The sequence below is a fragment of the Atractosteus spatula genome, chromosome 1 (assembly GCF_055471065.1).
Source record: "Atractosteus spatula isolate fAtrSpa1 chromosome 1, fAtrSpa1.hap1, whole genome shotgun sequence".
Classification (NCBI taxonomy): Eukaryota; Metazoa; Chordata; class Actinopteri; order Semionotiformes; family Lepisosteidae; genus Atractosteus; species Atractosteus spatula.
The window spans coordinates 54,777,096-54,795,141 of NC_142706.1; the positions used below are offsets into that span (position 1 = coordinate 54,777,096).

At 35.9% G+C, this 18,046-nt stretch overlaps 2 protein-coding genes across 2 annotated transcripts; one reads left to right on the top strand and one right to left on the bottom strand.

Moving 5' to 3' along the window:
- The first annotated feature begins 1,844 nt into the window (after window positions 1-1,844).
- Window positions 1,845-4,371, top strand: tlr2 (toll-like receptor 2). The gene has a single exon (XM_088911198.1). It carries the CDS (start codon window positions 1,845-1,847, stop codon window positions 4,236-4,238), a length of 2,394 nt encoding a protein of 797 aa, XP_088767324.1. The 3' UTR covers window positions 4,239-4,371.
- A 1,564-nt stretch (window positions 4,372-5,935) lies between these two features.
- Window positions 5,936-17,621, bottom strand: rnf175 (ring finger protein 175). The gene is made up of 9 exons (XM_088911209.1): window positions 17,525-17,621; window positions 15,823-15,860; window positions 13,570-13,711; window positions 12,046-12,200; window positions 10,426-10,533; window positions 9,081-9,201; window positions 8,584-8,717; window positions 7,359-7,460; window positions 5,936-6,282 (listed from the first exon to the last, which is right to left on the bottom strand). Exons 1-9 carry the CDS (start codon window positions 17,573-17,575, stop codon window positions 6,162-6,164), a joined length of 972 nt encoding a protein of 323 aa, XP_088767335.1. The 5' UTR covers window positions 17,576-17,621; the 3' UTR covers window positions 5,936-6,161.
- Between the last annotated feature and the right edge of the window lie 425 nt (window positions 17,622-18,046).

Consider the following 18,046-nt stretch of genomic DNA (forward strand, 5'->3'; position numbering starts at 1 on the left):
ACCTGATTGTTGGGTGGGACCTGGGGTGGGGTATGTAGCTTGTTGGTGGTCTGATCATAATTAAACAATCCAAATCACTTTTCTTTTGCTTAGCTATTCAAAAACAGAATAAATTATTTTTGCATGAAATTAAGGAAGTGGATATTAGGCAAAACAGAGTAACACGCCTCCTCAAACTCAGCTGTTTCACTGAAATTGCTTTTGTAGAAGACACGAAAAATAATCTAGAGAACCCAAGGCAGAACCTATTTTACAACACATCTCATTGCCTACATTCAATCATAATCCATAGTGGAATAAGGGGGAAATATTAAACTAATTTGAAAGCCTCCTTAATCAACCATTACACAAATGTATTAAATTGGGGGTATCTAGAAAGCCAATCTTACGTTTGCTTGCATTTGTAAGACAAAAAAAAGGTTTCAATAAGTTTAGAGCAGATGATTTGGTCTACCTAGCCTAGCTGAAAGGGGATGCCATTCAGCTGTTTCTTGAAAGAAGCCAGGTCATCAGCTTTAATAGTATGACAGGGTAGCTTGTCCCATACTCTGGCAAAAGTTGGTGTGAAGAAATGCCTCCTGTGCTGTTTTACAACTACTGTATTTACATTTGCATTTAAAAAACTCACTTTTCCTTTTGAATGCATTTGTACTCATTGCTTTAAAACTAATGAAGGACTATAAAGAAATATATAAAATAATTTAATTCTATACATTAAACTGCAGCACTAAACTTACATCATTTCGTGATTATATAGCGTGTTGGGAAGATATAGTTTTTCATATTAAACAGGTAAGACAGAATGCAAATGAGAAGAGGACACTTGACCTGTCTTGCTCATTTGGTAGATTAGTAGTTAAGTGAAACCAAAATTTAATGCAGCCTTTTTTAAATTGCCCAAAGATTGGGCCACAGCCACCTTGCTGGGAAGCCTGTTCCAGATATCCATGATTGTTTGTTTGTTGAAAGACTTTCCTGTTGTCCTACTGTAATGAATTACCTGTTATTTTCCAATTGTTGTTGTTCACCTGTGTCCTTGGTTCACTGAATATGATACCACATAGAGTATGACCCCATGGTTTGCCCCTATCTATATCCCTTAGCAACTTGTATTCTTGAATCAAATCTTTCAATCTCCTTTGCTCTAAACTGAAAAGATGCAGCTCGTTTAATCCGTTTATATACAACAATCCCCTGAGATCAGAAATATTCGTTTTGCTCTTTTTGAACTCTTTTGAAAGTTATGTCCTTTTTGTTATACAATTTCCAAAGGGCAACACAACATTATCAGTTCCTACTTGCACTCTTTACTGCATTGTAAAGCTTAAGCATAACCTCGCTACATATCAATTCCAGTTTACTATGTTTCAGAGAATTCTGTTTGCTTTTTAATTGCTTCCTCACAATATCTTGATAAGGACATAGAAGAATCTGCATAAACACCAAGAATTATTTCATGTCTAGCATCCTTGTCTAGCACTGAACATGTAAAGTGATTGTTCCTACTACCAGTACGGATCGTTTTGCACTTATTGCCATTACCCTTATCTGCCACTACTGATTATTTGCCACTACCCTTATTTCGTAATTATTTTGCTTACTATATCAGAATCAAGAATGTTTATACGGATTAATAAGAGCAAAGGGACTAAAAGAGATTCTGGGATCACACCACTGCTCACATTTGCCTAATCAGAAATAGTGCCTCTTAAAACTACACAAGTTTATTTTTTGGAACCAGTTCTTGATTCAAGCAAATGGCTTTGGGTTCTTATGGGTTTTAATGTAAGAATCAAATACTGTACATTCACTATATTTTCATTCTTTCTTTAAGGTTTGCCACAATGGGAGTTCTGTTCATCAAACTATGCAAACTGTTCCTTGTGTGCCTTTTCACAAGTTACAGTGCAATATGTGGGAGGCACAACTGTCACCTTTGTGAAGAAAGGAATATTTGTGATTGCTCTGCTGAAGAATTGCTGCATGTTCCTAATTTGCCCATGATGAACATTTTAGTTCTCAATCTTTCTTTTAATAACATTGAAATTGTCACCGAAACAGACTTCAAAGTTTGTATAGAACTCAAAGCATTGAGCTTACAGAACAACAAGATTCACTCAATTCATGAAAAAGCTTTTAGATTTCCAAAAAAGCTGGAATACTTGGACTTGTCCTACAACCAACTGGGCAATTTATCACCATCATGGTTTAATGATCTGGTCTTATTACAACACCTGAACATTTTGGGAAATATCTACAGAACATTAGGTCAAGGCTTTATTTTCCAGTCATTAGGTGGGCTAAAGAGCCTGAAATTTGGAAATCCATCTTTCAAAGCAATATCTAACAAAGACTTTGCTGGGATCCAGAAGCTTGATGATATGGAGTTACATGGCAGTCACCTGAAGGAATATGAAAAGGGAAGCTTCAGGCATATAAAACATATTAGCCGTGCTATCTTGAGCCTCCATGGCCCATTTGAGAATGATGGAGTTTTAATAGGAAAAATGCTGAAGGATCTTTCAAACTGTACAACTCACTTGGAACTGAAAGATATAGAGTTAAGACTTCCAAATTCAGTACAGTCATTTTCTGAAATTTGTCACGAAGGAGTGAAAAAGTTAACATTCAGAAATGTCTCTTTGTCAGACGAAGCTGTAGATGACTTCATTACAATCACAATTAACTCAGGGCTGTCTTATTTAGGTATAGAGGATTCTCGGCTGTCCGGTAAGGGTGCCTGGAAAAAAGCTAGTAAAATTAGACCTGCTCTAAAGGCTCTTAAACTAGAAGCTGTGAATATAAAAAATTTAGAAATTACAAATTTCTATGCATTCACTTCTTTTCTTGATTTCCGGAATTATCTGCATTCTCTGAAAAGAGTGACTGTCATTGACAGCAAAGTCTTTTTGATACCCTGCCTAACATCCCAGAGTTTTCAAAGTCTGGAATATATGGACCTCAGTGGAAATCTGCTCACTGATTATGCCATGAAAGAAAGTGCATGTCATGGAAATGGGACATGGAAAAACCTTCAATTTCTAAATTTGAGTAAAAACTCTTTGAAGAGTCTAGGACAACTGAGTCAATTACTCACTAATCTCAACAAGCTTGTTTCTCTAGACATAAGCCAAAATACATTTTTTTACATGCCTGAGAGCTGTAATTGGCCTCCAAATCTCCAATATTTAAACCTTTCTACATCCAAAATTCAACAATTAACACCCTGTATTCCACAGAGTTTACACATTCTGGATTTAAGCAACAATGATCTGACTGTCTTCACAGTTAAATTACCTTTACTCAAAGAGCTCTATGTGTCAGGCAACAAGTTCATGCAAATGCCTGATGGAAGACTGGTTCAAAGCCTTGAAGTGCTCTCAATTACAGGAAACAAACTCAACACACTTAATATGAAAAATATAAAAGCCTTTGAGAAACTTGCACTTTTGGAGGCTGGCAATAACAAATATGTATGCTCTTGTGAATTTGTGCCATTCATGCAAATGGACATTACACACATGGTGAAACTGAATGACAGGCTTCAGGACTATGTATGTGACTCACCTTCTGTGATGAAAGGACTGCTGGTCTGGGATGTACATCATTCAGTCTTTGAATGTCATATGATGATATCTTTGGCAGTAATGTGCACAGGCATTCTCTTTGTGTTTTTTATTATTGTGATCCTTTGCTACACATTTCATGTACTTTGGTACCTAAGAATGACATGGGCATGGATTCAGGCTAAAAGAAAGCCCACCACCAGAGTCAATAATATTTGCTATGATGCCTTCATTTCATACAGCGAGAGAGATTTTGAGTGGGTGGAGAACTACTTGGTCAATGAATTAGAAAGTACACAACCACCTTTTAGACTTTGCCTTCACAAACGTGACTTTCTTCCAGGAAAATGGATCATGGACAATATAATCAACTCTATAGAGCAAAGCCAGAAGACTCTTTTTGTTCTTTCCAAGCACTTTGTCAGTAGTGAGTGGTGCAGGTACGAGTTGGATTTCTCCCACTTCCGGCTTTTTGATGAGAACAATGACACAGCCATATTAATTCTATTGGAACCAATCCCAAAGGAAACCATTCCAAAGAGATTCTGCAAGCTGCGCAAGCTCATGAACTCTCAAACATATCTGGAATGGCCTGAAGATGAGGCACTACAACCCATATTCTGGCACAACCTTAAATTAGCAATAAAAAGAGAGGAATTCAATCTACGCTAACTTTAAAATGAAATGTTCTCTTTAACATTGTTACAAAGAACAAAAATACAATTTTATTATGAACATTCAAGGTAAAGAATGTTATATACAGTGATTCTATATAAACGCATTCATACATTTTACTGTTTCTCCTTTTAGGCCTACAGATTTGCAAAATACAAATCTTGTTGAATAAATCTAAGCTCAGAATCATAAATGTTTAAATGTAACTATCATCTTATTATTTTATTTTATCATAAGCGAACCGTTATTTAACAATTTAAGATTTAATTCCTCAAAGTTTGGGATATTATACTATACAGGTTACTTGTACATTAATGTCTTTCTTTGCTCCTCTGTTAATGTAGTGGCAGGGTATTCAACTCACGTTTCCCATCTGTTCCACTTCAGTATTTTAATACAACTGATCCCTTAATTGTTATGCTGTATTGATGCAGTGGAAATGATCAATTAAATAATTAAGGAGCCCATTGTAACAAAATGGAAGGGCCACACTATGAAAAGCCCTAGTGTAGAGAGTTAGACATACCTGCTCTGAACATTTCCCAGCAGGCTTTGTAGACAAGTTGCATATTATACTGAATCCTTGGAGTAACTGTCCAAATAAACAGAGAAGACCTTTCCTTAACTAATAATTCCAAATATAGAATGTTTCACCCCAGCTCACAATTCACAATACTTTTTGAGATTGACAATCATTCATTTTCAGATCTTGTATTTTTTGTAACATTAATTGTTGCTATCAGCAGCTTTTGTTGTATTTACAGCAATTTTAAAAAGAAGAAAAACAATATAATAATTAATTAATTGCTTACATTTATATAGCGCTATTCTGGACACTCCACTCGGGACACTCGCTTTACAGGTAATGGGGACTCCCCTCCACCATCACCAATGTGCAGAATCCACCTGGATGATGCGACAGCAGCCATAGTGTGCCAGTACGCTCACCACACACCAGCTATCAGTGGGGAGGAGAGCAGAGTAATGAAGCCAGTTCATAGATGGGGATTATTAGGAGGCCATGATTGGTAAGGGACAGTGGGAAATTTGGCCAGGATGCCGGGGTTACACCCCTACTCTTTTCGAGAAACGCCCTGGGATTTTTAAAGACCACAGAGAGTCAGGACCTCAGTTTTACATCTCATCCAAAGGACGGCATCTTTTTTACAGTATAGTATCCCCATCACTATACTGGGGGATTAGGACCCACACAGACCACAGGGTGAGCACCCCCTGTTGGCCCCACTAACACCACTTCCAGTAGTAACCTTAGTTTTTCCCAGGAGGTCTCCCATCCAAGTACTAACCAGGCTCACACCTGCTTAGATTCAGTGGGTTGCCAGTTGTGAGTTGCAGGGTGATATGGCTGCTGGCTATAATATAAAAAATATAAAAAAGGAACAATCCTAATATAACTGTTTACAAAACTATACTTGTGAATTGTGCAAGTTACTACATAAGCATTATTATTAGTTTTATTGTCAGCTAACCATTCCTTTCTTTTCTCCCACACAGAACGTCAAAACTATTAATTTAATTCAGAGTTTTATAAATCTCTAGCTCTTCATAAACAAAATCAACCAATGCTTGGTAAACCACACACGGGTATAAGTTACTAATTGCTTTTTTAGACTGTCAGAATAAGACATTTTTAAAAAACAAATCTACATTGTATTAAAAAAGTAAACGGTGAAAAAATGATAGGTCACTATTTACTGCTTGAATTTCAAGATATGCAGTCTGTACAATTTATCTTACCGTTACAAAATTCATGAGAATGCTGTTCTACTACACATATGAATATGGCACTGCTATTTACATTAATAAATTATACCATTTTGTTTTTACAATATAAATACAGGATATACAGATAAATACTTTTACAGCCATTACTGAAAGCATTACATGAACAAAATAGAACTATTCAAGTCCTAAGGTGTAATTAATACCATGAACCACACCAATAATTACAGGTTGCCAGGCAACCAGGTATCGTAACCAGTCCAGCAACTGACCATATAAAACATGAGTACGTTCCCAGCTTTTGTGTGCAGTTAAGGATTACAACAAAAACAATACTCTAAGCATCTACTTCAGTCAGTACTATTTTTGGCTTTTGAACAATTTTAAGATTCACAAGATTATTGTGCAGGAGAACTATTCAAAATTTGAATATATCACTGCTATAATATTACAAACATTACCTTTTACAGTACTTTGCATCAATAAACTATGAAACACAGAATGAGTTTAGATTTGTAACAAAGTTACGACTTTTTAAATATTTAAATACATTTTAAATCTGTAAATATATTTCAACAAATAATGCTAAATGCAAGACCTTCAGTGGGAAAACGGGCTTCAACTGATACTTTAAAGCACCTTCAAAACCTTTTATACCCATCATTCAATATGTCAATAAATTGTGACTTGCAGAAACTTCATTTTTTGGCTGGCATTATTTGGGCAATTATAAGATACAGGGAAATTGCACATTAACTTTCACTTTCAGAATTGAGGCACAATTTTCCTTTGCGCTCAGACAATTATTAGACCACTCCATAATGAACTCATGTGTCCTGTGTTTTTATTCGCACCTTTTGTGTCTGAAACACACTGTCTGCATTTGCAATACCACAGAACTATCCGTTAACATCTATTTGAGGTATGTTCTCGTTTAAGAAAAAACTGTGGACATACCATGTGAAGGTGACCTCAATTTATAATAACACTAATAAAACATGCCAGCAGAGGGAGCTGCTTGCACCATATCTTGGTCAAAAGATGGTCTTTACTGACCATTCAAAAGCAGAAGGAAGTCTTTCTGCTGACCCTGTGTCTCTTCCTGTTAAGTGAATGTGTTCTATAGAGTGCTTACTCATAAAAATAAATAACCTAAAATTAATTAAATAAACTCCTCACAGAATCGTATTTGTTCTTACACCCTCGTTTAAACAATGTTGCATCTAAAAAGAGCTTTTTATTCTATTACTGCAAACCCTTGGATGGGCAATCCTTGGATGTTTGTAAAGTTTGAAATTGACTTTACAATTCCTGGGGATATGATGCATTATTCTAAGTAGTACCACCTGCCATTCACACTTGTTTAAAGGATACGGATTATTCAGCATTTTCTTGAGGTCCACCTTCTCGTTACAGTAAGGGCAGGTTTGCTTCTTTCCCACAATACACCAACCCCGAATACAAAATTCATGAAATCTGATAGTGGTAATTGTTAAGGAACTTCTTTATAAATACATTTCCACACTGAGCTGTGTCCATGTTTACTAGAAATAATGTGACTAGACAGTTTACAGAACTATAAATGTACAATGTACATTTCTAATGTACAATGCCTCAGAAATGCATTTGCTTTTTAAAATTAAAACATGACACAAAGCAATGAAAATGTAGGAAAATTGCATGAAAATTTACATATGAAACACCATTTAACTTTCAAATTATCGGGTAAAGGTTTATTCCATACTGAAAGGAAAAGAACCAATGTTTTGGCTGGAGTCTTCTTCAGGTGTGGAAGAACACCTGAATTTCTGTTGGAACTCATTATGCCTCCCACTAAATATTTTTCTAGATCTCTTCGTCATTTATTATCTTTTATACATATTATCTTGTGTTCCTTGCCCCCTTCTCTCACTAAACTGGCATTCATTCTCTTCACAGCAATTTGTTCCAAGATTGGACTTTCTAACCACCTCCTATTCCTCTACAGATGTTGTCTTAATAATATCATTCCTAAAGGATTTTTAAATCTAACTAAACACCTTTTCCTTTGACTTGGATACCACCCAGAGTAAAACTCACAGACTTCTTCAACTATTTTCTTTCCACACCCAAAGAAGGCTCCACAGCTGAAGTGTTGTGTCTCTTTTCTTTTTAGCATGGATTAAACCTTTATCTGTTCCTCTGCACTGTATCCATGCTACTTTCTACTCACACTTCTTCAACCATTTAACCTTCAATGATTTCCTGCAGTCTGCAACATTTTTGCACTAATCTACTTTCAAATAAGCAATTATATCTCAGTGTAAAAAAATGCGTTTGTTTTAAAAATTAAAGCAGCTCCAAAGCCAGTCATTTCCAGTAGATAACCCCCTCAAGACAAAGCAAAGGTACAACAAAAGCATATTTAAACAAGACAATCATTGTGCTCCCTTACATATTACATGTGCCCACATATTCTGCAACATATTGCAAATACCCAAGCTATGCTGAAAATTAAAACCGCTGTGATTGTATATTAAACATAAAATTAAAAAAAAGAAAATGCACTTTCTTTTCCAATTCAGTGGTTCTCAAAATAGTACTGCTATTTAAAGGATACATGTGACCACATGAGAGCTGGTAGGTGTTTTCAATGATTCCTTCTTCATCTAGATTCACAAATATTTTCTGTCCACACACAGCACAGATGTCACCAGAGAGATTTCTTGAAGGCATGGCCCCAACATTATAATACTGAAATACAAAATAAGTAAATAAAATTATACATGTATAACACTTGGAAAAACATCATTTTAGCATCTAATTTATACAGAATTCAAAGCTTTTTATAACTACCAATCATAACACTAAATTAGCCCACGGAGTAGGAATGATGGCTTTAGATCATCCCAGAAATTCTGGTTCATGCCTTTTAATCATTGTAGTTTTTATCAGAGACCAATACATAAAATGACATTTTCAAAGACCAGAGTTATTGGATTTGATTTGTTGCTTTGTTACATGATTTATAATACCAATGAAAGTTATCAACAAAATATATTATACATTTAAAGCAGTAACTGTATTCAATTAGAAAAACAGGACAAGGACACTTACACCTATTGTAGAGGCCATATAATCTGAACATATCTCAGCAAAGTCTCTCCCCATGACTCCATAATACAAGCCATAAAACAGCAAAATCACACCAAAATCCATTGAATCTTCTGTTTTAATCCTGTTAAAAAGATTAAATAATGCATTTCTGAATACATTCAAATAAAATATTAACAAATTAATTGTTAAAGGAATACCACTATCAGTTATCGGCCTGATTAAAAACATCCTGTCTATGAGAGACATTGTCCAGAGAATGGGATGTTAGGTTTCAACAATAAACAGTCGAGCTCTGTAAAAGACAGGCTTACTTCTTGTAAGGCAGAAGATAACCACAACACTACAAGGCTGTCACATCTGTCTGATCCATCTAAATAATCACTTTCACACTGCAGCACAAGAAATTCCCAGAGTAACCTGCACATCAGCAAAATGACTGTAGTGTAATGTCTGCAAATTGTATTTTTTCTACAATTTTGTTTCATATATATAACTAAAATATGCATTACACTTGAGTGTTACATTTCTTTAGTCCACCAGTACTGAAAACCATGATTTAATGATGTGATATACTCAAAAGTTAATCAAAGAAAAAAAGAAGTCTGTTTAGGACCGTCAAAGCACTATTTGCTGCAGGAACCAAGTCACTGGAGTGGATACAATCTTTTTAAATCAGTATGTGTTGTCTATTTTATCTAACAATGTATTTAAAACAACATTACAGACACCAAAAACCAGATTAATACAAAATAATTTGTATTGTAACATTTAAGGGTTTCTTATTACCAGGATTTACTCGAGCACAGACATACATAGCTATCAAGATCAGTGTAAAAGTTCCATCTGAATAAAACTCAAAACTGATTTGCACAGCAGAAAAAGTAATGGAAAAGAAGCATGTTAATTACTGGAGATGGTTCTATGTATTTTTGTCTTGTATTGAACCCATATACAAATACGTAAAATATGTACTCAAAATACTATCTGTATCATTAAGGTTAACAAATAATAATACTTCTGCTATATGTACTGTCTAGAAAAAGACCCTAAAGAATACACTAGGAGCATGTTCTGTGGGTGGTCATATGAAGAATTGGACTACTGAGCATATCTGAACATTACAATATATTCATTACTCAAAGAGTGTCAATGGAAACAGCATTTGGATGGAAACAGACGTCAACAGAGCAAGCCCTGGATTTGTCCCAGAACTTAGTCTCCAATCTGGTATTAAAAACAGGTGGAAATGTTTTTACATTTATGATTCCAACACCTAAGGAAATACAACTTCACCCCAACATCTATCTAAACGTACTTACATATGCATATAATTTATGGGACATACCTGAAGAATAAATTGAACCCAAACATGGTAAACATAATTGCAACATATCCAACAATACCCACTGCATAACTCAGCTTGTAGATGAGGAGAAACCACTTATATACCATTCTGTTGGAAAGAAGAAAAAATGTCTTTAGATTTCTTAATATTTACTTTCATATACATGCCAATATGAATATGTTGTAAATAAAGGAAGGTGTCTTACTGCCAGGAAATCACAAGTCTGAATCCAATCTTTTAAAGATTGACTTAACTCAGTGAAACACTGGCCTTTTGTTGTGTTTTTTTTTTTATTTTTTACATGGGGAAAAAAAAATAAAAAACTTGCAAGTAACTACAAATATCTGGATCTTTTGTTCTGATAATGCTTAATGACCAACTACTGATTTATATATAAGGTTTTATATTAAAAGAAAGGTACTCAAATGAATTCCTACATTAAGAAATGAATGTGTTCTTTTTTTCTCTTAAATAATTATTAACTTAAAAAGCCACTACTACTATTTTTCTTAGGTCCTTTTGTTTCTAGAGATGACTTAAGCGTGAAGGATTATGTAGTTATTTGGTCTGCTTTTTTATTTTGAAATATCAAAATGTTTTTTTTTAATAATCATTTAATTTCTTAATTCTCACAAGTAAAAATCAGGTTCCTGGTCCTGGTGGGATGTCCCATTTTCCTCATTATCATTCCATTTTGGACTTATAATGACTGTATTTGATTCAACTGCAGTCCCCATTTCTCAGACTGGTAATTAAATATCAGTAACAAAATACATTTGTTGATGGTAAAGAAAAAATGGACAAATTTCAAATTAAGCACAAAATTATAAACTTTATGAAAGTGCTTTGTAAACCATGTTGTTGTAAAGCCCTGGTCTCGCCACGGGCGAGAGTTCCCATGAATTGCGACGTGATGAGGCCATTCCTGCTCGCTAGTCACTGTAATCAAGTACAGGTTGCGCTGCAGATATTTCACTGCAGAAAGTTTCTAATGTGATCTGCATGCAGAATCAACAAGTACTATTTGTCAGCAAAACCATCTTGAATTTGATTAAAAGAGATGTATTTACAAGCCTGCCTGTTTACAATGTCATATGGCCCCTTCACGCCACCCCAAATTTTGTTGCCTCATTCTGAATCACAAAATATGGTGCTGCTAATGTAAATTGGAGACCTTACAAGTTACTGTGTACATTTGACTCTTATTGTTGTTTCAAATGCACTCATCAATACTGATTCTTTCCAACCCCAAAATATAAAAGTGTTGCAGTTCCCCGTTAATTGGTTTATATTACTGTTATCTCCAGGTCTTAACTCATTGAGAATTGAGGACGTTACCTACAGAACCTGGCGGACTGCACCACTCTGGGACTAGGAGTGAATGTCACTGGCTTTAAGAGAACTAGAAAACCTGAGTGACACACGTTTTGTACAAATATTTATAGCTATCCGTGAAGGTAATGAAGATCTACATAAACCCCTCCTTACATAAGAAAGCAAAGTTCTTCATATTGAACTGGAGGTAAATCTTACTTTCTAACTACACAAACACTGAAACTAGCTGTTTGGGCAAAAAAAAAGGAAAACGGCGGTGAGTTATTGGTGGAGGTTAGAACGTACCGTGGCGTTCTTCCAGACAGAGGTTTTCGGGTAGCTCTGAAGATGACGTAACTGGTTATCACCGAGAACATTCCCCACGTGGAGAGAAAACGCCACCAATACAATTTTAAAGTGAAATACAAAGGGACGACCCACATCTGCAGCAAGGTCACCATCTGTCAAAGAAATACGGAACGCTTGAAATACATCTGAAAGCAGTGCAGTAGCTTTCCTGTGCAACCTCATTAAATGCAATAATGGAACCAGACTTTGCTTTACATAGAGAAAGCTTTAAGTTGACATGATGTCACATTTAATTTTATTTCTAAGATCTTCATCCCTTGTTAATTAAGTGAATAAAAGAAAAAAAACAGAACAGACTGCACTAATGAAGCTTAGTTATCTCTTTTAAATTTATTTTTCAAACAGTTTCACTGTGGTTTGGGAGAAGGTGCTGAGGAAAGATGATTAGGTTTTCATACAGTAAACTCAGTCTAGAACATTTGTTTACTGTCATGCGAAAATCTGAAGTCTGTGGAATTGTACTAATGAAAACCGATTCTAGATTTATCAATTAATCTTGAGAAGACCAGAAGGAAACAGACTCTTCCACTGTGAGAAGTAACTGTCACTTCCATAGTTGCTATTATTCTACACATGCAGGCGATTCTGCTACATGTGCCAGCAGGATGGAACCTGGGACCTGGAACGCATTAAATATTGGTAGATGAGAGGTCACCATCTGGATGCATGTAATAACCCATCTAAAATATTGGCAAACAGCAAAATTGTCATATGGATCATATTAGACTGACTTCAACTCATCTACACATCATAGCGAGAGGAATTTCCTGACAAATCAGACTGATGCCCAGAGGTAAAATGTTTTTCTCATTACTGGCTTTTAAATTAGCTGAGCACTACAGAGGTAGGTAGAATGCTTTCATTTAAACCAGTAGGTCTCTATTTGACAAAGCCGGTACTTTTAATTACACAGAGGAATAAAAGAAAAGGATATAGTCTTCATAAAATCACTTAGGCTAATTGCCTTCTTAGTATAATAATTCTATTATAACAGAAACTTGTATATGCATTTAGCGACCTTAGTAAGATAGACTGCATATAAACGTCAATTCCCCTAGGAAAATCCTAGGCAGATTATTACGATGACCACAAGTCCTGGAAAACAAAGAGACATACCAGAAACCATTAAACCTCAATTATAGCATTATAAAAAAGAATAGGTGGCAGCCCACACTATGTGTGATTGATGTCCCTCTGTAACTACTGGAGAATGGCATAAATTCCAATGTACCTAGTGTATATCAGACCTACGTATCGTAATATCAGTAACAAGGCTCGAAACTGCAATTTAGGGGAAACAATTATAAATGAAACATTCTCATTCATGTTCTGCATAAACACAGATGAACTAAAACAATAGTACCAAAGAATATAGATTTATAACCTGGAGTACTACAGAAAAGCATTTAATGTGTTACTCCAACAAAAGTAAAGAAAAAAAGACAGCAAGTTAGTACTCACATTGTATGATCTACAATGTCGCTGCTTCCACTGGACCAGGACAATCTGAGCTACCACCAGGGTAGCAATAAGAATAAGAACCATCTCGGCATGCATGGCTTCATGACCTCTGTGTTTTATATGCATCTTTTCATGCTCCATCCTGGAAACAGGCACAACTGAATTTAGGTGAGGAACTCTTGTAAATTCAGAACGTACAAGACACCAAAAATAGAACTATGAACAAGTGTTGTGAAACTATGACAGCATATCTGACCATCTGTAGCTCTTGTTATTGTCTGTATCAATTGCTCAACCCATCAGAGAATGAATAATGAAAAACACTGTACACAACACATTAATTTCACTTGTAATAATAGTTATCAAACAGTCAGAATTAAAAATAATATACATACTGTTACAGCTTTAGGTAACTGAGAAGTGTCTCTTAGATTTTAGATAAAGTTTGTGACATTTGGAAGTGTAAACACTTCTAGCTTCTAAAAAAGGGGAGAGAAATTGCAGAAACAACTGTAAAGCTTTACAAGATTAAAGCTTGTAAAGTTTTGTATACTTAGGTAAGTTGAAGGTTAATGATTCAGGGAGCAGTACAGACACACACAATATAAGACCATATTGAGAGGAACAAAAAGGAGGAAAGGAGAGGAGAGACAAGTCCGGAGGAGTGGGACTTGAAGCTTGCATTGGGCAAGCCCCTACTTCATGATCATAGCCAGCAGCCATATCACCCAGCAACTCACAACTGGCAACCCACTGAATCTAAGCACCTGTGAGCCTGGTCAGTATCTGGATGGAGACTTCCTGGGAAAAACTAAGGCTGCTGCTGGAAGAGGTGTTAGTGGGGCCAGCAGGGGGCGCTCACCCTGTGGACCATGTGGGTCCTAATGCCCCAGTATAGTGACGGGGACACTGTACTGTAAACAGGCGTCGTCCTTCGGATGAGACAAAAAACCGAGGGGACTAGAACCTGACTCTCTGTTGTCATTAACAATCCCAGGGTGTTTCTCAAAAAGAGTAGGGGTGTAACCCCAGCGTCCTGGCCAAATTTCCAATGGCCCTCACCAATCATGGCCTCCTAATAATCCCCATCTATGAATTGGCTTCATTACTCTGCTCATCTCCCCACTGATAGCTGATGTGTGGTGAGTGGTCTAGCGCACTATGGCTGCCGTCACATCATCTAGGTGGATGCTGCACATTGGTGGAGAGGAGTCCCCGTTACCTGTAAAGCACTTTGAGTGGAGTGTCCAGAAAAGTGCTATATAAGTGTAAGTAATTATTATCATCATCATCATCCAAACCAAACCTGCCTGGAGCTATGTATTTGAACCTTGCTAGAGTAGAGCGTGCAATTCTGTGAACTTGGGTTTCCTGGGTAAAAGATAGCTCAGTTAGAAACATCTTTCCTGCACTTTTACGGATAGGGATATAGGCTCCCATTTATTTTGTGGCATCCGTAGTGCAGAGAGATATTTAGAGATATAGAGCAAATATAGTTTGCTCTATATTTAGTTAGAAGGCAGCTTATCTTTTATGTGGCCTCTGCAGGCATTAAGAGTTTAATGCTTAGTAGCAGTCTGGAGTTTTCTGGGTGACCAGAATGTTAGGCCTCTGAAACACCTTGTTTGTAAATACTGTAAACAGAGTAACTTGTGTGTTTAATGTTTTGTGTAGTGTAGTTTGTGTCTCATGATCATTAATAAATATTTGTTTAACCAACTGTGCCTGGATTATTACTTCTCTCAACATAGCTGTGCCAGAGAATAAATAATTCATGTGCCTCATATTATACCAACCACTCAGGTATATTCTAAAGACATCATTTATAAGTTGGTGGTTATAAATAATTATTTCACTTATTGACTAATCCGCTTGGTTAAATCCTGATTTTCACCATTTTTGTAACCCCCCATTTGTAACAATACAAGAAGTCCCTCTAAGTGAAATCCTATTAAAATTAAGTCTATATCCACCAGTTCTTCATAAAAGTAATTAAGTCTCTGTTCTTGCTCTGAAAAAGACCTACTGGTCTAACTTCACCAGTTGTGTGTGCTGTAATGTTAATCAGTGAAATTACTTCATGGAGAATTCAAAATTATTATTCTAATTTTAATAGGAGTTGTTGTCTTATTGACCCTGGAGGATGGGTTTTGTATCCAGTTTTCCCTGAATGAAGTATTCCATTTTCAAAAAGGTTAACTTAGGTACTGTTGTAAATCTGGCATCACCACTGTTACAGAACAATATACTTACTTCCAGCTGTCTTCTGGTGACATTTTCAAAAGATCACGCTACAATAAAAACAGGAACAAAGTGTAAGACTACAGTAAATAAAAATACATAAATTAATGCTACTGGAAATTAATATACTCCTAGTAACACAACTAAGCACTAAAAGTTGATTTAGAAAGACTCTGTAGTTTCATCAAAGAAGTATGGAAACTTACCCTTGTATGCATTTTAAGCCACACAAAGAAAGTACACATACCTAAACTGTACTTAATTCACTGTTTTAGAAGATTTGCATGCTACATAATATTTACTGAATACAAATTTCCATGAGCCATTACATAGTGATAGCATCTTACAGCTATAATTAAGTTATTTAACATGCACAGAGAAGATGTTGCTGAAAGAAATTCAATTCAGATTTCCTTCACGAATTAATGCTGCCAACTCTTTGATTTCACTGGACATTTTTATGCTGACAATGCTGGATTAAAAAGAGGCAGATGAAGAAATAAAAAAGAAACAGTGAGTAAAACAAAAACAAGTTGGAAAATATCTACTCTTCGGAAATTTCCAGTTTTACTCCAAGTTGGCCAAAACCATTTATTTACTGAAATATTTTCTGATCTGCTAAGAATGTGTCTCTATAGAACTCGCCTAACACTGAATTTGCTAAAGTAATTCCAGAACACATTCCTGTGTGTTCCAGAATTACATTTGCTGTACCCCGGGAGATGAGTTAGCTTCTGGAAGAGGCATGTGCCAGGAAAAACTGGGTGGCATTAAATATATGTTCCTCTTCAACTAAAGGCATGATGCTAGTGGTATCAGCATACAATAGTTGTTGAAATCTTACAGATTGTTCGGCACAATCGTTTAGGGCAACACCACAAACATTTGCAAAAGTACTGGATAATCCACGTAAATATTGCTAAGGAAAATACATCACTTTCCACTTAAATTACATCTTTTCATGCTCATTTTCAGCAGAACCGGGTGAGCTGTAGGTCAAATTTGCCAAATTGAACTGGATTGACATAATTTTAGATACACACAACACCCGTCACATAAATAAGTTAATATTCATTTTTTATGTGCAAAACCTGTCAAACAAAAATGTGGTTAAACGTAGAGCCAGAAGTCTCACTTTCTTAAAAACGTAAAAAATGAGTACCCAATATGATTTATAACGATTATCTTAATAAATAATCGCAGCGCTAGCAAAGTATTTTTAGGACAGAAGCTACAGTATGAAGCTATGATAAAACACTGACAACCATAGATAATTATCGCTGAGAAAATACCTCTTTTTTTCAAGGCAACAACGAAGAAACAATACCGGCTGGCAAACCTAGCGAAATAATGCAAATTGTTTTGTTTTCATTTGCTATTAGAAATGAAAACAGTAAACACTACGACAAGTGATAAGTTTTAAGAAAATATGCTTCAACTTTTAAAACTTCCAAATTCAATATATAGTAAATAGGTCTAATGCACCTGGAAACATTAAAAGACAGGCCGGATGTTTTAAAATACTTGGTAGCATTCTTATCTTTTACTGCACCGCTGTCTCTTAGCACAGATCAATCTCTTACTTGCCACGTTGCAGAAACAACCTAGCTAATCGTTACATGGATTTACGGGCTATCGCTTACAATAAACAGGAATATATGCATAACCCACACATAAAAGTGAAAATATAAAATAGCAGCAATTCTTTATATACCTGCTCATTAAGGGAATCTATTTCCACTACCTGGGCAGCCACAGCGGCCATGACTCTTCTACTTAAAGACACACCGGAGACAGCTGATTCACCGTCTCGATCTGCTATTCACGTAGGTGGTTACGCACTATACGGAAGCTATATCCTGCACCAGAAACAGGGAACTGACGCATATGACGTTTTATAGTAATGCAAACGTCGGAATTCGGTGATGTGTGTAGTGTAAAATTCAGGTCAGGCGGTGAATGTCGGTAGCTACCATTAGCTACCTCTTGTGTTCCGCTACTGGAATTCAAAATTAATTATATTCTCTATTAGTTTTGTTTATTATTTCATTCGCTATTCATTTCAGTCGTATAAATGATGACAGAAAAACGAGTGGTGCTGCGCAAGGCGGTCAGGTTTTAAATTCCTGCAATAAGCTATACAATACACAGCTAAGACTTGCTAGAGATATCACGATCTAATACCAGGTATGTCTCTTCAAGAAAGGGAACAGATGAAATGTGGATTGCGGGAAAG